The following is a 23,904-nucleotide window of genomic DNA, read 5'->3' as shown; positions in this document are numbered from 1 at the left end:
TAGTTTATATGTTATCCCTGCACAGACATGAGCTTTCTCTGGGTACTCTGGCTTCCCCCTATCATGACTGTCAGCTCATGTCGTCTTTCTAAATTTTCCTAGGGTATGAGTTCACATGTGTGCGTGTGCGCATGTGTGGTTATTTGTCGTACGAGTGTTTGTGTTTCCCTGTGATGAGCTGGTGACGTATCCAGGATGCCTCAGCTCTCTCCCAATGATCGGTGGTGATTGATGTAAACCTCTCCCTTGGAGTCCCTCCAAGGATAACCATGTGTAGACAATGAAATGAATTGAATTGAGGGCCTCTCCCACTGCAATATGATATCGGTCTACTACAGGAAAGGGACCTGTTGCAGGTATGTATTCACAGAACCTCCACAAAAAAATCCAAACTATCCCTTTAGGCCAAATCCAATTTTAAACATTATATCAAGCAACTTCCCCTGAGGTGTTTCATCCAGCTTTTGCTTGCTTCTGTGTCTTGCTTATTCGTGTCATTAAATATGTCAACCAATTGCTTTAATTAAATGTGAATGCAGCTTAGCCTTAGGCTAATTTGCATGGATATTCTCTCTTTCTCTACGTGGACACCGAACAAAATTCCCTTAGACGTCTAACATTTATGAACTAGAAAGAGGAATTAGCACACAGGACGACCCATTTTGATTGTAATGAGCATTTTTATAACAAGCAAATTATACCCTGATTGTTGTCATAGAGAGATGAAAAGTTATCAGTGGGGGACATCTGTTCTAATATTTGACATCCAGGCCCTTGCTCTGCTGAATGTGTCTGTATAAACAGTCCTGCTGGTGTAAAAGGAGATGGACAAATCTGTAACACCATTGAATAATTCAAAGCACTCTGCTGTCCATTCGTCCTGCCAGCTTTTAAAGCCTTTGACTCCCCTATTGATTTTTGCACTTTGGCTGCACCCAATTGAATGCGCATTGAATGACTAAAATCAAATGAAGAAGATTGCTGTAGAAACACGTTTAGGCATTTGAACAATGTGGTGAAGGAAACTTTTTTGGAGGGACAAAGTGGAGCATCTCCTGTCAGTTAATAAGGCCAAACAGAATCTAGGGTAATTTTTGAACATCTGTTTTATATTATAGGCTTTGAGTCCATTCCAACATCCCCCAAGTCTTTTATAGAAACTGATTAGAACCATTTAATTATCTATTACAAAGCTATTAAGAGAGTGTCCCAAAATAAAATAAAGTTTTCTGTGTCAGATGAAGACAAACCTGAATTACTGTTATGTGAAGTAAGGCAAAGAATTCTTATCAATGTAGATCGGTTTCTAAACATTTTAGGTCAGACAGCACCTACATAGTCACCATGAGACATAATGCCCATTCAATAAGGCATGAGACCGGTATGTCCAAATCGCTGCTCAAATGCTTTGTGCATTATGAACACTGTTTGTCTGCTATGTATTGGGTGGCCTTATCTTCCATGCTCCAAAGCATTTTAATTGCCATCAAGTAGCTGTGCTGAACTACACAAAAGGTAATGCAAATCACATTTCATTTGCATAGATTGCTTAATCAAATTAGAACTCTTCCCATGGAGGCAGATTCAGAATGATTTTCTGGCAACCCTGTTTCAACAGCTGAAAACGCCGATGTAAACAAGTAATTAACAGCCCACTCTTATTGGCTCGACTCATGTAATCTGAACCAATACTTTGCCTAAAATCTAATGTTCTTACATGGCGATTCCATAACATACAAGCAACACAGCAACGACATCTAAATGTAGGACTTCTCCAGGGCTTAGAGAGGGAAAACAAATGCACTTCTCTGCAAACCCCAATAGCTAGATTTTTTAATATTTTATCACTCCTCTTTCCAGCTTAACTTGCAGAAAAGAGAAGTGGGGCAGGGGAAAGCACTGATAGCTCATGCAGCGTGCAGCAGTTATGAGACAACAAAGTGGGCTGAGTGAGTGAGCCTGCAGTCTCTCCCGCTCAAAATCAAGCCATGCCCAGCTTATGCCTGTGAGCAGCGCAGGCTGATTGCCTGAGTGTTTCAATCTAGTCATTCCTCTGTGTGCTTTGACACTGATGCCAACAGATGGCTAACTTCTCCAAGTGAAAGCAAACCAGGCTTTTCACCTTAGGCAGATCTTTGAAGTTTGGGAACCTGGAAGAGGGTAAGCAAAGAAACACGGATCTAATTCTTGTGATAGAGTCTGATAGCAGGAAAAGCCTTTTATAATAATAAGTGCATGCAAACTGTGCAAAATTTGATGTAGCCCTGTTGTGAGGTTACAACTAATTGGTGTACCAAATCTGTCTTAGTTTGCAGCATTCAGAGAGATAATATAACAGTCAAGAGAAGTGGTTATACTTAGAAGTAGAGATGTCTTTGCCTGACAAGGCAGCAATGTCAGGAATACTTGATGATTTACACAGACCTCAGAGGTGCAGGTAATTGGTCTCACCTTGATGTCCCAGAATACCCACAGGATTCCTCAGGGCCTATACACCTTGTCAATGATGTTTTTTTCTTCTCTCCTCCATTCAACTTCACATCACAGCAGGACTGCTTTTGAATCAGAACCTTTGCCTGTCTAACAAACTTCCTATGCATAAAACCACCTAGTGCCAGGCAAACATAATCATGACAGTTTATGCTTTTCACCTATTGCCACTTTAAAACTGCAAAAATCCTGTGTGTACTTCACACAGTAGTTGTTAATTGTTAAGTAGGTAGAAAAAGGCATTAGTTTACAAAATATCTGAAAATTGTTATTTGCACATGCAACAATGGTGGTCTGTTGAGAGTCGCTGCGACAATTTAGAGGCTGATTTTGAATGAAGAATATCTGTGAACATATTTTTTTTTTTTTAGTTTTTATTCTTGGCTAGCCAAATACACAAAGTCCCAATGAGGTACATTTAGGTTGGTGATTATAACATGACAAAATGTTCAAGAAGCATGAATTATTTTTCAAGGCACCATAAATTTATCTTAATTTTAATATACTGCATCTCAGGTTTCATAATACCTTTGAACTAGTGACCTTATAAATGGAGTACACGTGTGCAGAAAACTAAACTTTTCTTGAATGTTTGCCTGATACCAAATTTTTATTTTTATTGTTTTGCTCCCTCTTTATTGCATTCACCTTAATCTTTGTATTGCTAAGACAACTTTATAAGCACAAATTTAGCAAACAATCCACTTTCTAGATTGTTTTGGGGCATGTGTTTTAATGTCAAAATGTCTGCTTTTGTAACAGAACAATTGCACACAATTAGGCAAATATAAGGCCGCCTCATAACACTTAATGCAAAAATTATTTATTGACATACAAAACATTCAGTTTGCCAAGTAAAGCTAAAATATGGGGCCACAGATGATGAGAAATTTAGAACCGCTTGGGAGCCAGGCAGCAAGAGCCAGCTCTCTGAAAAAGAGCTGAACATCCCATCACTGTAATACATTGCAGAGCCATTTTTATTCATTTAAATCTATTAGTTCAAAATGGTGCTATAGGACTACTTAGGAAAGATTTATCAAATTTATTTTCTACAAATTTACACAGTAACACTATTTTTGGATGGCAAGGGTTGTTTTTAAAGCATTTAACAAATTAGTAAGTAAAATAAAGGCTTTACATTGCAGCTGCACAATCACTGAAAGTGTTTATGTCAGAATCCAATGTCTCCATTAACACTGACTAGTTGATTAACTGTGAGAACAGCCCACTGGCAGGTGATGCATTCACCAAGTCGATAGTAATGGCTTTTACACCAGAGTGTCATTGCCAGCACAGGTAATCTGTTTTACAAAATGAGCATGCTGTTGGAGAACAAGCGAGTTGCTAGATACATGCGTTGGTGAAGTTAAGACTTGCTTTGTTGTAAGAATTTTCACTTTTAAGTTTTAAAATGTTGAAGATTATAAACTGAGTAATCCTCACTAGTATGAATTTATTTACTTCAGCAGATCCAAACAAAAAATACACCATAGATAGGATTCAACTGTCCTATGAGTTCACTTAGTACACTTTAAACATTACCTACATTCTTGTATAGTAACTTAAAAATGAAGACAAATCCATCATACCTAATCAGAATTTCATTTCAGAAAAATCCAACTTATTCCTTATTACTTTTTCAGATAAATGTATATTTTTTCACTGTAGAAGTCACATGTTAGCTTTTTTGTTTCAAACCCTGGAGGAAAAAAAGTGTCATGTTTTTTTTTTTCCCTCCAGCTATTAAATGCAATATTTCACTAGGCATTTTGGGTTGAAGATACAAGGAGTTGATGACATAAACACTGAAGAAATTAACATCAACCAATCTTGTTTGGAGACAGTAAAAAGCATACATTCCTAGTTAGTTATTTGTTCATACAATGCAGTCAGAAGGAATAAACCACAAAATAAGGTTATTGTTCTTCGAAAGTGCTTTGCAGACTTCTGACAGAGTGGAAACTTCACAACATGAATCAAACATTTGTATTCTTAGCATGAATTAATTTGTTGAACATTTCATTTGTAGCATTCATTTGCAAGTAGTGTTCCATAACAAACAACCTCAACATGTCATTTGAATGTGTTTGGAACAAGTCCACCCATGAACTGTTTACATTTTTATTCAAGTACTATTCTGTTTCTGTTAATATTTTACATCTTCACTGGTCTGTGGGTTTTCGTTGTTTGTCACTGAGATAGATGTGACAATATGTTGTCATTATGAGAACAGTAAATCATCTTACAGATTCACAAAGGTATATGTGTTAGAGAAAACAGACATCATCAACTGGATTGAGCTGTTTCTCTGGACAGCTCATGCATTATTTGGTAATACTGCAGTTTTGTGACCTGGAACTATCACAAGCACACAGCAGACAGTGCGGCCCAGATCTCGATTTATGTCCCAAGTTTTATGTAAGAGCCCAGCAGGATGAAGATCCCCACCTTGAGATTATATCACACTATATGAGTGGAATACAAAAAGTTTGAAATTAGGCACTGGAGAATTATGCTAAACATGCAGGGTGTTGACAAATTTAAGTTTTTCCACATTTATGTTACATCTTTATTCCAAATTGTATAAAAGTTAATCAATTTTCTTTTAATTCTACATACAATTCTTACATATCATTGAAGTGTTTCTGCAGAGATGAGGATGAATTTTGACAACTAATAGCCAGAAATTATCATCTGCATTTTGAACTTTTTACATATGTATTTATACATATGTGTATTAAGCTATAAATAAAAAAGTATATATATTTATGATGAACTGATGTTGCCCATATGTAGCACAGTTGCAGCTGTAGTGTAGACTAGGTGACCATGTTTTAATTTCTAAACAAGACCACACTTTTCACAGTTCTGAAGCACTTTTGCTATTCTTTGTTACTTAAAGAAGACTTTTGACCTTAACATATTTAAACTGTCTCTTCTCTAGAGTTTTAATGCTCCACTAATCTGGAACAGACTTCCATAAAACACTCAACTCATTTAAATCAAGGCTAAAACCTCCAGCTGCTTAGACTTGCCTTTTATTAATAACCAGATTATTGATTTCCAGTGTCACATTAGTGCATTCTTAATAATTACTCTTTTGTAGCTTAGAGAATAAACCTGTAAAAATAGTACCTCGCTTTTTAAGCCAACCTGAACAAAAAGGCTGGCTTAAACAATCTGAAGTAATGTTGAATTTTATAATAAAAATGAAAAGCAGCGGTCTCACATTAGGCACTTTGACGCTTTAAAATTATACCCTCGTTTTGTAAACACAATCAGCAGTACTTTCCACTGCTTGTTCTGTCTATGAACAGATAGGCTGAAATAAAGGCTGTTGTATCACATCGGGAAATTTAAGTAAGCCGACTTGTCTTTTCAAGACAACAAAAACATTTCCACCAATCGAAGGAAGCCACCTGGGTTTGGACATATCTAAAGTTTCTTGTTTCAATAACAATTTGCATTCACTCTTGATATGTGAAATGTCCCTCATGATTAATTATTAGTAGGAAACTTGTCACTTTCTACACTTTCCCCATTTTGGGACAATAAGTTATATTTTTATTCTATTCTATTCTGTTCTATTCTACTATATTCAATTCTAATTCTAAGGCAGTTTTTTTATAGAATGTATGTAGTGATTGCATTTAAAAAATATATTTTTCTTGAAAAAAAATTAGATTTTGGTAATTTATATGTTTGGAAGAAGGACAACGTATACACGGAGCTATATTTTATCTATGCATGTCTATAGAAATATATTAGACTTTCCAAGAAACCAGGCTCATTATTAAGGAAAAAACAATGTAAAGAAAGCAGCAGCCTGTTCACACATCAAACGTGCCTTATCAGCAGAAAAAAAGACATCCTCATTAAGCTGCTGCTGTTTCCTCTGGGTAATTTACGGAGAACAGAGGTGCCTAAATGCCACACTGGTGTTTGCTTAGGAAGAAGAGGCTGGAGTCATTTGATCAGCTGACTGAAAACAGCTTGTTGATAAGAATGTTGTGGTGCATAATGGTCCTCCCACAGTGCACACCTAAGGCAGTTTGGCTCTTCAACTGCTGTATCTGCTCCTCATCAACTTTGACCTCCAGTGCTCTCAGATATGTTTAAGTCAGTAAATGGTAGAAGCAATTAGGTGCACTGGAAACAGTAGGGACGCTACTCACATCTACTAGCAGTCAGATGATGAATACATCACCGACAGTTCATCTTCATTTTAATCTGGGGTGTGCTTTCATTGCTTTGTGTTTGGAGCCACAATGCAATATTTCTGAATGCACAGCAAGAATTGCTGGTAATGATCGGTACAGTGAAATTTAAGCATTTTTAGGTAGAACTTTTGTACATAAAAAGCTCATAAGACTTCCTCACTGACTGTAACATCACAGTATCATGAGCATAAAAGCATAACAGTTGAATATTTATTCAATTCAGAAAATATGATACATTTGTACTTGTCTTATTTGTGAAGGGAAGCACGCCTAATGGTTTAAGTATACTGTCACTGTTCTTTGGTGCACTTCAGAAGGCTTCAGGGAGTTGGTGTACAAAAGCAGAACAATGTAGCACTTACTGAGTACTTTAAGAACTCCTTACTAAATTAAGGGTGAGTGCACTTTTTCAGAAAAGCTCCTGCATTTACTTCTAAACTAAAAATTGCAATATTGCTCTCCCTGTTTTAAAAATATATTTTAAAATAGGTCATAAAAATATTAAATAAAATTATGCAATTGCATTGTTTGTCCTTTTCAAAATCCCAGTTCTTGTATAAAAATAGTGTTTTCCATGGTATTTTGAATTTTACATCTTCTATCATATATATAATATGGCTATGTTATATTTCAACTGCTCTTTTAGGCATTACATGGAAGAAAATATATATATTTCTGCCATTCTTGTGCAAAAACTGGAACACTTGTTAGGACTACTACTTCAAAACATTGCAAAACAAAATTGTCACTTGACCCGGTTCTCTTTAGTTCAAAATTACATATTGAGTTCCTGTTTTTGTGGAAGATCTCAAAGGCTTCTGTGTGACACAGCAGTGACTCACAAGAGGCTCCGTGTTTTGTGCTGGAGGGTTGGATAATGTCCGAGCTGCTCACCCTGTGGGCGGCAAAAGTTTCTCTATCACTTCTTCCTGCAGGGCAGGCTGGAGAAGATGCTGCTTGGTATTCAGCTGATAACACGGCTCTTTTATGTTCTTGCGCTACTTTATAATGGCTCTATGAAAATTTTATTATATTGACCTTTTCTCGCCCATATGTTTTATGTTTATTTGTCAAGAAAAGTGCACAGAAGCTGTTGGAGTGAAATTAAAAAATACCAGAGCTGTTTCTTTGCTCATTTCTTCCAGTAGCTGACACTGTCACTTTGACCGCCCAAAGTAAAAAATCTCTGCCCCGCAATCAATAAAAAAGCTGTCATGGCACCATCGATTAGTGTAAACCTAAAACTGTTTGAGCCACCCTGGGATTCCTCTCTCCTCATCTTTGAGTCTTCAAACCTTTGTTAGCATCTAAGTAGATGTTAAGCAGCACAGCCTCACACGGCAGGACACTGATGGATTGCTGAGTTGATGGAGAGATTTTGCAGGTGAGACAGCTCCAAGCCTTTTATCCAATGCACTTTCCAGGAAAACCTTTTGATAGCTTGCTCCTTGTTCTCGTGAAGATGGGAGCTTTGCAAACTTTAATAGAGGAGTCGGAGAAGGGGACCCAGAGGCATATCTACTTGTAAGGAATTGGGAGTTATGTGGAAAGTGACAGCTCCAACATAGATAACATAAGCTAACCCTGTTGGTGTTTATTTTGTGCTTTTTGTTGTTGCTCTTGGCTTGTGGAATATCAACAATCACAGGCAATGAAATCACACATTTCAAAATGGAGAAAAGCATCCCTGTCTTCCTCCTAGCAGCAGTTCCTCAACAGGCCTATTAAGAATTACTAATTAAATGGCAATAATTAATTCAAGTGAAACCTAACCTTGAGAAAAAAAGATTCACAGCCGCACAGTGGCTTTTTGTCACCACGCCTGGTGATTACCACCAGCAGCCATTTAAATTGTCCTAAGAGAAATATGCACAGAGCGCATCATGGCAGGGAGGGGAAGTAAGCGTAAAACACTTTCAGAAACGAAAGGCAATGATCTGGACAACCTTAACCCATAGCTATTCAGGGAATTGGCTACGGTTTCAGGTGGGCAAAGTGAGATGAGTCAGAACTAATCCTAAGGTGAAGGAGCTGCTTCTCTTTTGCTGAACCATGGCAGACAGGGGACGCCGGCAATATGGGGTCGAGAAACACAGCTTAAGCCTCTCTGTGCTTGTAGAAGTCACGTCAAGGGACACCGATACAACTCTGTAGTCACTGGTCTGTAAACGGTGAAAACAAATGCTCAGTGCTCGTTATTTTGACATGTTTTTGATGCGTCTCTGTCTTTTTCTCCAGTCATTTGTCTATTCAGAAGCAGAGAATTCAGTTCATGTGATTTATTGGGCATGGATGAATTTAAGGCCAATGTGCAGCTAGAATGTATACAATAAATTACATTTGGGACAGGAATGAAGTGAGCTCAGTGGACCCAATTCCTTCTTAAAAACCCACCTCTCTTCAATTACCACTGGGTCGGTGGAAACAAGGCTCTGTGAGGGTGATGGCACACACCTTGGGAACTGTCCATGTGTGATGGAGCACTAACAAGCAGGAGTTACAGTAGCATGTGACCAATACATGTTATTCTGTTATTTTCAGTGGAAGGTTATCTGACCACAGGTCACTATACATTTCCTTGCAAAAATATTCATACCATTTGAATAGTTTTACATGGTGTCATCTTACATATACATATATTTTTTTTTTAAATCATAGACATTGCATAATTGTAAAGTTGAAGAAAAATGACACATTGGGTTTAAATATGTTTACGAACAGAATTATTGGTAGTATGTTATAGACAAGTATAGACAATTACTTTTTTGCAGATTCATTTTTGCAATATAGCTCATTCTCAATCAGATTGGATGAAGATTACCTGAACTAAACAGCTATCATCACATCTATCAGATTTAGGTCATTCTTTATTTAGCTCCATCCATGTTTATATCAAACCAACCGGCATTCCTGTCCATGCTGAACAAAATCATTACCAAAGATTTGAGCTGCTTCCACCATATTTCACCCAGTGGAACATATGTAAAAGCTATGTTTATTTTTAATTTTCCACAACACAGTATAGCTAAAAATTCTGCTGGTTTCAGGCAACATTTGCTAATGCATGGGAAATAGACTTCCCGCAGAGAGATTTTTTTTCTCACCTGAAATGTTGATCTCTACAAATTCTCCAGAATTACCAGGGACCTCTTTGGTTGCTGTTCTGACTGGGCTGCATATTACTTGGTCTTCATCATGCGGTTCATTCAATTAGATTTAAAAATGAACTTTTGATTCCATCAGAAGCAGAAGTTATTCTTAACCATTTAGGATTGTACATCGTCTCGTAAACTGTAGCTCACAGTGGCAATCAAAGAAAGGATTTGGAAACGCTGGAGTAAAAAACAAAACAAGATAAAAAAAAAACCTACCCAAAGAGAGAGTACTTTTTTCCTTTCCCAACAAACAGTAGACTTAGTATCTCAATGGTTGGTGCAATAAATCTTTTGGTAGAAACAGAGCAGAATATTTCCTTTGGGAGTTGGTGGGGGAAAAAGCAAGCCAAAAGAAGTACAATTTCAGGTCACCTGTAAAGACTGAGCCAAGAAAAAAGGATTGTTTCTTCAATTCTATAACTGCTGTATCTGGACAACAGTCTTCTGGTACTTTTCCAGAGAATACAACTAATTTTAGCAATATCCTAAGCGATTAATGCACAAGATTGCCGTTATGGCTGAATGAGTGGATGGATCATTAACAACTGAATACAAAAAACATATGTGTGCCTATTTTGAGTGCCTGTGAGGCTTCCAATATGCCTTCTCTGTAGATTGTTGCAATAATCCAACAAAATATCTGTCTCAACATGTTGAAATGCTGAGGGAGAGATGGGCATTTTGCCTGAGGGGGTTCTTCCTCTGCTGCAAGGTCTGCTTCACAAACAGTATACCAGACAATCAGTTACTGTCTTTTTTTCTGTTTCACTCTTCCTATCTTTCTTCAATCTCTCTGCAGTTCAAACGTCTCTTTTTCCTGTCTTGCCAACTGACTGGACCTTCTTGTACCTAATTTAGAAAGCAGCTGTGTGGTAGTTACCCAAGCTAGCCCTTTCTTTGTCTGAAAGCTTGTGATTGCCTCAGCAAGTCAGCTTTGATACCTGTAACATTGTGCACACCTTCTGCAGTTTTCTCCCTGCAGCTGCAATAACCCAGCTCAAGCCAGTCATGTGTAGTGGTTTTCAGAGATGGATAAGCGATACAATCAAAAAGCCCAAGGCTTTAATTATACTTTCTGTTCTGAGTATCATGAGCAACCAAGCACTCATTACCTCAGAGTGCTGATGATCTTTGTCTTCACTTATAAAGCAGTACTACGGTCCAACTGATGAAGACAGACCATCACCCAGACCCAGTGACAAGGCAATGCAGAGCAGAAGCTTTCAACCTCAATCCCTTGGCATATATTACGTAATAGACTAGTAAAATATTCATGGTACACCATGGGGATGGAATCCTGGCTGCTCTGAACTGCTGAGCAAACATTTCTCCCTGAGCCACACAAACGCTGTGTGGAAGATAAGGTAAAACCCAGGAGGAAGGAGCCAAAAACCTTTTACAAATGTTAAGATGGCAAAATTATGCAGGCGGTATGTTATGGTAAATTAAGTAAATATAAAAACATGATGAGGAAGAATGCATAAAGTAAGTGAACAGAACAGAAACAACATATGCTGATGTATAAAATCAACAGCAGCTTCTAACCATCTTACAGAGATGCATCTTAATTGATCAGAACAACAAAACAAAGTTATTCAATTCATGAGCTAATATTATAGATTAATTACTTACAGCGATATGTTTGGAGCCACTATTTCCAATCATTTTTACAATTATGGCTTATGGCTAATGGAAACTCAAAATTCATTTGCTTGGAAGATTAAAACATTACATAAGACCAATTAAAAGGGATTTTGAATACAGAAATGTAATTTTATGTGTTGGTCTAGAAAATCCATAAGAGTTGTTTAGAGGAATCATTGGCAGCCTTCACAAGGAGGATATGCCACAAAAGGTCACCATTACAGAAGATGGCTGTCAAAAGGGTGCTGCACTATGCTCATTAATGCAAAGGTTTTTTTGGAAAGACCTGACCTACAATGGTTGCAATCCTTTTGTTAAGCCAATTCTGAACCAGTTATGATCTTAGTAGCATATTTTCTTCAGCAACAAGAAAAGTGATTGGGCTATTGCTTGGTGAGGTAAAGACATCTTTTCAGATGAAGAGTGTAAAGGCTCACAATCCAAATTGCTTGTGATCCTCTGTGAAGTTTCAAATAATTTGGAAAGACAGGTTATCTGCTTCAATTGATTCATTTTTTTTTTTCTTCGAGCCCAAGATTACTGCAGCCTTCTATTAGGGAACAGCAGAGCATTTCTGTCTGATTTCATTTTCATACAAGACTTTTCACCTTCTCAAGTATCAAAAGTTAATGAACTATGTTATCACTGAGTGAAACTTGTCGAATCACAAAAAAGAAATAAATCAATTTAGTATTGTCAAAAGGTAATGAGAGACACCAGACTCAACAGTGGAGATTAGCCTGGAGGCTGCTATTTGCAACCTGGGTTTCCGTAACACCTCGGCAGTGTTGGAAACCACGCTGCAATGGGGAAGTAACTAAAAGCATAAAGAGAGCATAAAATGCACTCTCCATGGACATAGATAGACATTTCTGCATTGAAAATGATTTTTTAAGTAATCTTCTAACTTTCTGAATTGTGACGTACCTCTGTTGTAGCTTTCTATGCTGCCAGAAAAATACATAGCATCTTTAACCTACAGTATCATTAGAGATTGACAGAAATACATCCCATTAAGTTTCTGTTGGGACTTTTTAAGCACTTTTATTCAACAAAAGTGTTTATGTGGTTCATAAATAAAATTTTGACTTACAAGATCAGAGTTTTCACAAAAAAAAAACAAACTGTATGTGTTCATTGTCCTTCCAACAGGCTTAAATATTCTACTGTTCTACAGAGCGAAATTAGATTTTTAAAACAAGAGTGTATATTATCCGTTTGTCAACCTTTTCAGTGATTACCTCTATTTATCACAAGGCCTCTCGAAAAGTGCCAGAATATGAGTATAATTTTACTCCCTGGAGTTTCTGCATTTCCATCAGCAGAGATGGAAAATGAAAACCTGGCCATGATAAAATCTGTCTAATTTGCATTTTAACAATAGTACAACAGCAAAATGTCTTGGGGTTTCTTATTTTTGTAATTATTTAGTCTTGCAAATGGATGCTTTACCCTGAAGCATTGTCAGATACTCGCAGTACTGTTTGGGTTTCAAGAAAGAAAAAAAAAATAGCAAATTATCTATTGATGTTAGATCCTTGCTTTTAGCAAAATTTACCTTATCTGACAAAATATTAGTGTAATCATATCAAATAAGACTTCACATAACGCAGTTAAGTAAATGTAAATTTAATGCAAGGAAAGCAGGATGATGGATAGCAACATTAACCATGCTGGGAATAGTGAATTAATTTCATTCAATAATAGGTTCTAACATTTCTTTTAAAGTAGATTTTCATGAATATCCAACATCATCTTGTGATGGTGGAGTCAAGTGTTGAGATTATTTAAAATATAAGCCATGCGTTATTCCTTTCACTTGGGGCTACATTTTGGGGTCCATACAAATCACATTTCCATGGCTTCTTGTTTTCCTATCAGTATGAGTCAGAGAAAAATCTTCTGCCTGTCATGTGTAGCATATAATAATATGAGCGGAGGCTTTTAAAGCATCCATAGTCTCTATAGTGTGTATTTAATATACCAGAAATGTGATACAAGTATAATAAAAACAAAGCATCACCATTTTTATAACCAAAAGTTCTTCCTTTTTGTCTATGTTGTTGTGTAAGGAGAATTGTGTTCTCTAAAACTCTGATGATGGATGTTTATGACACTTTCTCAAATCTTTTGTCAGGCTTATTTTCAAATGTATTTGTCAAATCAAACCTTTCTACTAATTTACAGCGATAATTAAATGGCTCCAAGGTGTGTTTAAATACATCTCACGCCTTTTTTGTATGCCCCTTGTCACAGGGTTTTAGAGTTTCTGAAAACTGTGTCAGGGCTATTTTTGAGGTCAGTCTTGCCCTTGTCACTACCTTAAAAAGAGCACTGGTGATTCCACTGTATTGTTGCTTTTCAGTAATTTTGCATAAAGAACCTTATAGGCAGATTTTTAGATGTACACACGAAAAGAAACTTTCAGTGGGGTATGAGTATAAGCAAGAAAATACTTGACATGCATCACCGACTGAATAAACTTGTGTTTTTAGTCGTATTTTTCTCGCACAGCTCTGCACTTTGTGACAGTTCCCATGTGTGATATACCGCCAACTTCTTTTTTGCTTCTTGTTGAAGATAATTAGACTGTGCATTCCCATGATGGCAGGGATTGCGTGACGAGTTTGAGCATGCTGCTAGAAAAAGACAAGCATAAATAGTTCATCCTGTGATTTCGGAATAAGCAATAAGGATGCGAGGGCGTAGAACTCATTCTAACCTACATGTGACATATCAGTCGGGCTTTTCTGCAATGCACCTGTAGCATTCACCTTCCTGCTCTCTCTTGAGCTGTAAGTTGGCCCTTGAATGGCAACAGAGTTGAATCAATGTCACAGCAGGCGATTCAGGTCTTTTCCTCTGTAGGGCCCTTTGGGAAGTAGAAGCTTGCATGAATAGAGCAAATGGTACACATTGTGTTATTTGTTGTTGCTCACCAGAAGAAGCTTTGAGTGTTCCCTCTTGTCTGGGCTTTTTCACTAGATGCTGAACCAAAAAGTGAACCTTTTTACTGATCTTGAGCACTCAAAGACGTTCATTGTGGATAAGCAATGTTCACCAAGTTTTTTTTTGGGGGGGGGGGTTACGTTTTGGATGTTAACATAAAAATGACTCAAAAATGTTAATTATTTCATTTGCTAAGTTTGCTCAAACATAACTGCATTAGATTCATTGCTCAAAATGGAGAAATGTGGTGGGGAAAAGTATGGAAGTCAAACAACAAGCACAAAAAAAAAAAACGCATAAAAAATTTGCCAAACAGTAAGAATATCACATTTGGTAGACCTCAGCCAGAAAATTGCCCTTTTCCTCAAATTCAAATTACTATCCAATGCACAAATGTAAAAGCTTTCCCATTCTACCTGCATTTCACTATATGATTATTGTGACAAAAACTGTAATTCCAAGCACAAGAAATCTTGCAGCTTAAAAAAAAAATGCTATAATTTCTGTTTTGATTTTAACCAGCATTGTTACCCAAATCTGCATGGTTTTTCACCAACTGTACCACCAGAATAGTATATATTATAGTGCAATGAGTCACAGTTTCCTACATATAATCAATCAAAGTTGTACTAATGAGAGTTAAACGGCAGCACAGTAGCTGTCAAAGCACTATTCCAAGAACAAATACGGACACACCCAGTATTTGCACACCTCTTAAACTCAGTATGTCCACAGTTTTCTTACATGTGGCTGGCTTGAGAAAGTCACTTCATGTTCATGCTGAATCTGTGGTGATATAAGAGCAATACAAATCCTGAGACACATTTAAACAGAAGTGTTATGATCTGTGGGAAAGAAGTTGGACCAGAATGCAAGCTGGAATCCAGAAGTAAATTATGAAATACATTTTAATAGGGAATTCAAAGCTCAACTTCCAAAACCAGGGAGGATCACGTTGGAAGCCAGAGAATGAACAGAGAGGGAGAGAAATGCTGTAGGGAACAGGGGGAGAAAACACTAACAAGGGAGCTAGAAAAAAATAAATCTAACCACAAGAATAAAAAAACAAGAGATAAATAATAGTGGTGATCTGAATAAAATAACTTGTAAGGGGAGCCAGTAGAGTAGAGTCTTAATCAGACCTTAGATCAGGCAAAAACACAGACAGCAAATAACCAAAACTAAAAACCCAGAAAACAAAAACACGGCAAGAAGCTTTTTTTCTCACATAATTTTCTAACAGGAACCCCCCTGACTTCCACCTCACTCCTTCAGTGACCCATTGTGACATGCTACCCGTGCATGTCACGCTAAGTCTGTGGTAGGGTTCAATAAAACATCTATAGACAACAGCAGACATTTTGCATTTACATAAAACACATCAACCATTATATCTTCTGTAAAAAGACCCAGTTTCTTACCTGATAAACTTGTGATGGTATTGACTTTTGACACTATTTTGATCTATTTGTCTTCATGAAAAGATTTAGGGTATTTTTTTTCCTCAGCAAACTTTCCTGCTGAAATTATCTTAGTAGTAAAAGTGCTCACTATGTTGTTTTCATTTCACAATGTGTCACCAATAAGAACTCAGACATCCACTGTATTTTTGCCACAAAAGCACCTCATGTCAGTCACAATGACAAGCTCCTAAATAATGCAGTAACACATGCTACATCATCAGAGATACAGGGTCAAACATATCTGCTTTTGAGATTGTGACTAAAAAGATTGTTTTTTGTCAGAAAATTCAATTTCAAACCTACATTAAAAGTATTAAAACATATTGGCATTTTTTTAACTAAAGATGTACCTTTAAAAATTCTACCATTCTAATTTTAATGCATCAAAATAGTGAAAAGGTATTGCACAAAACACCATTAAAGTATTATAGATTCATTTTAAATATACTTCCTCACTTTTCATTATGAAAAAAAGAGATCTTTCTGATCTTTATGGACAGAAATTTGATTTTAGTTTCTAACTGGGTGGTCACCAATCAAGATAAAAAGTGCCTAATTCTAGTTAACAGCAAATTCTTATATTAAATTCTCATAAAATTGTGAAAACATACTGTAAATTACGTATGTTGATTTGTGAAACAATTCAGCACTGAAAATACCACAAGAAAATTCTGAAAAAGTAAAAGGCTTAAATGATAGAAAACTGACCTTAAACAGCCGCAAAATGTTGGCTACCATGATTGACACAGAGCTGGCGGAGGCACCAATCACTCCAACCACTCTCTCTGGCTTAGTGATGATGGGTGGCCCTCCGCTGAGACACTTCACATCAGTTGAGTCCTTCTCAATCAATGCCTGGACAAATGTCAGCGACTGTTCCAGAGCATGGGTGTCCCGAGAGCATGTGTCGAGGATGCGGGCCCCCAGAGTAATATTAGGCAGCAGCTCGTTGTCATTATTAATACGATCCAGGGCAAACAACATGGCCTCCAGCCTATGGATCCCTTTCTCCTTCTTTAGCTCTCCGCAGGCTTTGCCATCATTCCCTCTTGCATGGACAGGGAAAAGTCCACCCAGAGATATGTCTCCATCGATGCGTATTGAGTTGAGGTGTGTGTGGCCTGGCATTTTGGGCTTAGCTGCTGAGGTGACCAAACGACAACAACAAAGAAGCAAGAGCCACCTGAAAACCTTTCTGTGGAAACCATTCCACAGTGACTCAAAGCCTCCATGTAGAGTCATAATGAAAGGCTAAATCTGCATTCAAATACAAATTCAATTCCTTTGAAAATGACAGAGGTGTTCATACATACACCCCACACACACATAAAAATGTCCTGGAGGTTGGCTGCAATGCTTTTCAAAGGGCAGTTGTCTTCAAAAGTCTCTCCTCATGGTTTCTTGCTCTGACACAAAGTCAGTCGCTCTAATTATGCCTCTTCGCTCTGTTTATCTACTTTCTTTTCTTCCCTCTTTGTGTTTCAGTCCTTGCTTGCACCTGAGAGTGGAGGATACATCCAGCAACTAAACAGTACAGAGTGTGCTGAAGCGGAGTCCACAGAGACTGCTCTCACAAGGCAAGAACAAAGATGGGAAGCTTGCCTCTCTTCTCTGGTTTTTCCCGGAGCACACAATTATGTTTGGCTTTCTTCTTGGTGTGCCAAGCTGATAGAATGTCACAGTGGCGTCCACTTTGGGCTCCTGCAAAGACAGAGGGGGGACATGATGAAGAAAACGGCAGACAATAAATTATGGGAATAGGTAGGAGAGAGAAACTGGAGTCTCATTTACATTGTTTCTGTTAAGATGCGTTTGCTTGCAAAGTGGGTGTGAGACAAGCTGCTCTGTCATGCTCTCTTTTTCAATTGCAGTCATATTCTGAACTACACAGTACACTGGCATTAGGCAGCAAATGCCTGAGCCTTTTTTTCTGAATCTTTAATTTAAAGCAGAAATATTACCCTGAGCACTGCACAGAAAATCTGCCTTATATTGTACCCAAGCCTTGGCTGCTTTCAATGCAGTGCACTGAATTATTTCTATGTTCCTTGAGCATGAATGATTTGTTGCTTGGCACATATCCATAAGCGTCATAACTGCACACTGTTTTTTTCTCCAGAGTCTTTTACTGAAAGATTATGAAGTACAGCATAAAATTAACAACACATAACACTGATGATTTAGAAAACGTTCCTCTGTGTACATCATCTTCTGTTATTCACAAGTACTTGTGACAACTTGTGGTGATGGGTCCCAGGTTCTTCATAATTACAATATTTTGCAAGCATTGTCAAACCCCGTAAACGTTGCTGGATCACAACCCCAAACTTCAATCCATTTGGATGAAAATATATTCTTCTCTTTAAGGTAATCCTGTCAAAATATAGACTTACATTCAAATTGTTCAAAGATGCTCTCATTGCTGTCTGAGAGAGCTTGAGCTATTTTGCCAGTAAAAATGTGAAAAAATAAGTTTCTAGATGAGCAAACCAATAGAGTCCTGAAAGACTTGTTCAAGTTACAGCAGCAAATGACAGTTTCATAAAACATTCACTCAAGGGTGTACAAATCCCATGTTTACTTGACTTTTTAAAGTTGAAAATCCATGAATGGCTTTACTTACACTTCACTTTATGGGACGGTGCCTAGCTGCAGAGCACTGGGAGAATATCCACAGGAAGAATGTCATCCAAACTTGTCATGTGACCCAGAAACACGATTACAGCAACCTAAATGTGTGTTTGTAGTACATCCTTTGTTTCTCTCAGAAATTAATGTTATTGGACACCCATAGGTCCAAAATGTTGATTAAAAAGAAAAAGCAAGCAAAAAAACTTTTTGTGTTTGTAAATGATGTCATTCAGAAACTTTCAAATTATGAGTCTAAATAGCAGACACTGATATATGTTTTCTTTCATTATCTATGTTATATGGGTACACTATACATAATTGAGGTGCAAATAACATTTCAGTTGTATAAAGCTCTGACAAGAAGCAGTCTGGAAATCATGGCTCTTAAATAGCAAAGATTGAGACAACAATCCTCGTGTTTCTGTAACAAATGAAAGTCAGATGTTTCCTGTGAAGTTCCTCTCTGTAGTGTACAGTTAGATGCTCTTGCAATGTGCTGCTTCAGTTTGTGTATCACATGAAATTGCTATCATACATTAATGTCTGTGATTTGTAAGTGCGAGAATACTTTTGCAAGGTGGGCACACATTCAAATATGAAAACAGTCCCTTAGATATGCATGTTTACGTGTACATCTGGGTTATTTGCAGTTCGCACTAAACAATGGTGGATCTGCATCTATCCATTTCTTTCCTAATTGACCATTACATTCACACAAACTCACATCTGCCAGGCTTCACCTCTGTGTGCTAACATACAATCCCCCTGCTGTGGTGTGACCGGTACTAGAGGACACAAGGGGCAGAATTTCGTTCAGGCTGTTGCACTACATTGCACCAGCTGTCAAACACAACACTTTGGAGTTGTGATATTTCGCAATTATTTTATTAAAGACAGAAAGACTCTGACTCGTTGTAAGGACTCCCTAATTGCAAGGTTTTTTGTTGTTGTTGTTTTTTTTATAACCTTGAGTGTGCGTTTGTTCAACCAGACCTCTGAAGTGGAGGCATAAAAAGATTTGCTACTCCTCATGAAACATGCGTCTTTGCTTTCTTCAACTTTGGACACTGAATTCAAGAAAAAAAAGTCACCAACTTTTCCTCAACAAAGTAGTCTTTCGTGAGCTGCTTCTCACAACCAAAAATAGATATTTATATCACTCTTGCAGAAATCACTCTCCTAAAACAAAGCATTCATAATGGATGAAAGCCTAGCAGGCTCTGCAAAACATCTCATTCCATCAGAACCATTGAAGACAAGGACAGGATATGCATATCACCTAGAAATTCACGCACATATTGTTGGAAATTAAAAGACTAAAAGTAAACTGAGAAACATTTTAGAAGAAGAGTAATGATCATGGAGCAACTTCAGCTTTTTAATCACAATTTTAAAAAGCATGTATTTTGACAGGTGCCATAAGAATGAAAAAGGCATTGTTCATTACATATCTTGAACTCCACCCAGTTGCTAGTTTATTAGTTATATTCTGTAAATACCAGAGCGAGCAATCTCAAGTCTTCATTCCATAGATTTAACACATCCGAGACATTCCTCAGAGATGTTTCGTACATATTGAGATGATAGAATAGTGCTGTATGACTTTGATGTGTAGTAAACTCATTGTCATGTTGATAAAAACTGTCTCAGATGACTTAAGGTGTGTGACATTGTCTGTTATAAACCTAAGAGATAGTGTGAAAATCCAAGTGTCAACATTTTCTGAAACAATCAGACTAGCCCATCTGGCACCAACAACCTTGCCGCATTTCAAATGACTGAAATCCCTTTTTCTTTCCCATTCTGAAGTTCTGTTTGAACTTCAAGTCTTCTGCATTCACCAAATGCTTTAGATTTCTGCAATGTTGTTGACTCATTCGCTATTTGTGCTAACAAGCAATGGGTGTACCGGTGTGTTGAGTGTATGTGGACAAAAAACAGTGGAGTCTCAGCATTTCAAAATGGTTCAACTGCATGTTATTGATGGTTATATAAAGCTTTTTTATTAATTGATACTAAAGGAGTAAAAAATAGTCATGGTGTCTCATGGCAGAGGTTTCACATGCAGTGAGAGAATATGTCTTTTCTAAAATATATTTAAAGAGAGTGTTCTTGGTGGGTAATCGGGCTCAAAGTTAAATTTTATATACAAAGTCTGAGTTGACCTAAGTGGTGTAATAAATTATATGCTGAATTAATCTGAAAGTGGGTCAACCTACCATCAATGGGAGCAACTCAAAGCACTTGGTATCCTAAGGTGAATGAACATTCAATAGTGAAGACAGTAAAATTTACATAACATAGCATAAGATCACACAACTTTATTATCAGGCAATTGCTGTAACATTTACAAATTATTTTGTCCAATTTCCCAATAGTGCCTTTGTCCACTGTGTATGGTGTCTTTGAGTTGTGATGACCTTATGTTTTTTTAGTCTTGCTCAAAAAAAATCCATGGTAACATGGCTGGGCTGAAGATAACATTACAAAAACTACATTACTAGAAAGGGGATACTTGAGCACATCCTTGTCTTTGTGCAATATTTTATAGAGTTATGAGGGTTTGCAAGATGCATGCAAGGAACTCTTAAAGAGAACTTAATCAATAGCCATAGACAATGCATCTGAAGGCCTGTATTTTGGAACTGTGGAAGTAATCCCACATAACAAGCATTGACATCTTCGAATGAAGTCCTTTCAGCCTTTCTGACTATTTTGAAGGGGTGGACAGAGCTGCCCCTTTACTGTCATTAGTCGCAGAACACTGCATACAGAGTGGCAGCTTTACCAGATGTTCAGTCACAAGGCCCAGATGGGCAGAGCAGATAAACATCAGCTGTCTGTAGAGAGCGGAGAGTTGGAGGGGCGGGAGGGCAGGGGAGTTGGGGGAATAGCGAAATCAACACAGATACTGTACTGGCTCCCCTTACTGTGAGGAGGTGCTCCAGTTTCCTCTTCACTCAGTCCCCTGCTGCTGTGAGCGCTACCACACAGACGGATGACAGTGTTATACTTCTACTCCAGAGTAAGGCTTTGTGTCTATGATTTAAACAAGGGTTTGATGATTTTTATTCAAATATTTTTGTCTTAAGACGCTGATGAAAACTCCTCTCCTACTTAATGTCAGTGAGTGTCCAGATCTCTCCTTCCAAAGTATATTTTCTCTAAAATCATTGATTGAAACATTTTTTCTTACTATTATTAAGAGTTTGTCATTTAAATGAAGCCCCAACAAAAAGCAGAAGCTTCTCATGGTAAAATAAATGTTAGCGATTTAAAGAAAATTGTGCACTGTTACATATTGTCTGCCAAATATTCAAAGATCACCAAGAAGGAAGTGTTTATTCTGAATCATTTGACAGCTTCAAGTCGGCCAAGAACCACTGAGCCAAAGTGACAACCAAACTCCCACAATGCCAGACTGTTTCTGTGAAAACACAGCCAAGAAACAAGAGCTGCCTTTCTATAAAAAGAATTGTGTTTGTTTTAAATTTCAAACTAAGTCCTGCTTTATCATTGCACTGGTTGCACATCACTCAGTTTGAAAGAAAAAAGCATCATAGACTATGAAGCAAGCACAAAATTTCATTCTTGCACTTCCTGAATGATTTATTTGAAATATACATAAAGAAATGAAAATGCCACCAATTTCAGAGTTTATTGTGTTCCCATAAATTTGATAGTAGCCTAATATCTAGCAGTCGTCATACGATTACCAGATTATCCTCTTACACTTGAGCAAAGTTAATAATAAATAACTGTCATAAATATGCTGAATTTGTTCTTGAGCCTTATCATGTGATGATGGCATGTATTATTCAATCTGCAAAGAAATACAGCGAGACACACAAAGTCAGTTTCAGATTGTGCCATCACTGCAAAGCCCTGCAATGACATGCATTCCACTAATAAGCCCATCAGAGCAGAGCAGGGCTTTTGTCTGTCAGTGACGTCCTAATCCATTGGGGAGCTGCTGTTTTGGCCGCTATGCTTCAGCAGAGGAGATACTTAGGCCCTAAAGGCCAATATGATCACAAAAGAGAATGAGATAAAGTCCTCAGTTGATGGAGCGTTGCAATGCCCACATGCCTGTGCTCTGGTCGGATGGAAGCAGGCTTTTGTATTTTTCCCAGCCAGAGGTTTGGTATTTATTCTTTTATGCATGATGTTTATGGCAAGGAAGCAATTTTTAAGCTGTGGAGATTCTGAGAAAAACAATCCTGTCTCCTAGAGCTGCTTCTTGCACACCTCACTGGCAACAAACATGTTCACTTAATGTACTACTCTCTGATGTTGAACAGCTAAAAAATACCTCAACTGCAAAGATCCTGTTTCAAGTCCATGTAAGCCTTTAAAAAACAGTGCCTTAGGGAAAGGTTTACTAATAGATAAACAATAATGCCCCCAGCTAAGATACACAGCTTATGATCAAAGTAAATCTGTAGTTTCAGTTAAATGGACCTGTTACCAATGTCGAAATGTGATTTTCATTTGCTTTATGGAGCAAAGAGTATTTTGTCTGTTGCTGCACACTGCCTGCCAGGAGGCAGAAAGAAGCTTATTGATACCTCCTCCACAGCACGTCTATTCAGCAGCCAACTGTTGGCTGAGTACCTCAACAGAGAACCTTACTTATTAATCACCTATCAGCTTAGAGTTGTGATACTGTACACTGATAAAGGCCTAACAATGTACTGGTCCTTCATATATTGAAGATACTCCAATTCACTTGTCTGGTCATAAATATTTTGGTCATCTCAGCACACTCAAATTTCTTGCTTTCTTTCTTCTAAAGCATTAGCATTAGGTGTACTGTTTTACTTATATACCTACAGCTGGTCAACAGCTGTAGGTATATCTGTGGCTTTTTCGATTTGATTAAAAATAAATATCTAGGTAACATCTAAACACCATAATATCAGCTATATTTACTGAGTTATCACATAAGAATCTCAAACCCGCCCTGTGCAGCTGGTCCAGATGTTTTTTTTTTTTTTTTTTTGGTGATTATCTTTCCCCTATTTAAAATTAATACCCATTGGTGATAGGAGTCACTATCATGAGTAATTCTCTGAAGCAACAAAGAATTATTTTCCAATATATTTGTGTGCCAGTTTCCATTTTCAGTATCTGTAATTCCTCTTCATACTGAATGTAATCCAGCCACCATTAGATTTATTTTCTAGCACATTCACTTTTGCAGATTAGTTATAAATAAGCACAATTTCTGCAAAAGATTAGTTGGGGGGGAAAAAAATAGCCCAAGACAGAAAAAAAGCAAAGCAAGAAGTACACAATGTGCTGGTGTTTAACTGTATTTAAGGGTCTCAGAGTTTAATTCAGAGAGCC

General features: G+C 37.4%; 1 protein-coding gene across 2 annotated transcripts in view; it reads right to left on the bottom strand.

Annotated features, from left to right (window-relative positions):
* Positions 1–23,904, bottom strand: part of LOC129370372 (metabotropic glutamate receptor 4-like) — a 164,197-nt gene that overhangs the window by 95,971 nt on the left and 44,322 nt on the right. For both annotated transcript variants that reach the window (XM_055046329.1, XM_055046330.1), the window contains exon 2: positions 16,633–17,625. In XM_055046329.1, the coding sequence (XP_054902304.1) occupies positions 16,633–17,166 (534 nt within the window). In that variant the 5' untranslated portion in view covers positions 17,167–17,625. The remainder of the gene's footprint in view (positions 1–16,632; positions 17,626–23,904) is intronic.

The sequence above is a fragment of the Poeciliopsis prolifica genome, unplaced genomic scaffold (assembly GCF_027474105.1).
Source record: "Poeciliopsis prolifica strain line A6 unplaced genomic scaffold, Auburn_PproV2 SCAFFOLD023, whole genome shotgun sequence".
NCBI lineage: Eukaryota > Metazoa > Chordata > Actinopteri > Cyprinodontiformes > Poeciliidae > Poeciliopsis > Poeciliopsis prolifica.
Note: the sequence above shows the minus strand (reverse complement) of the source record. Positions and strands in the feature narration are given on the sequence as shown.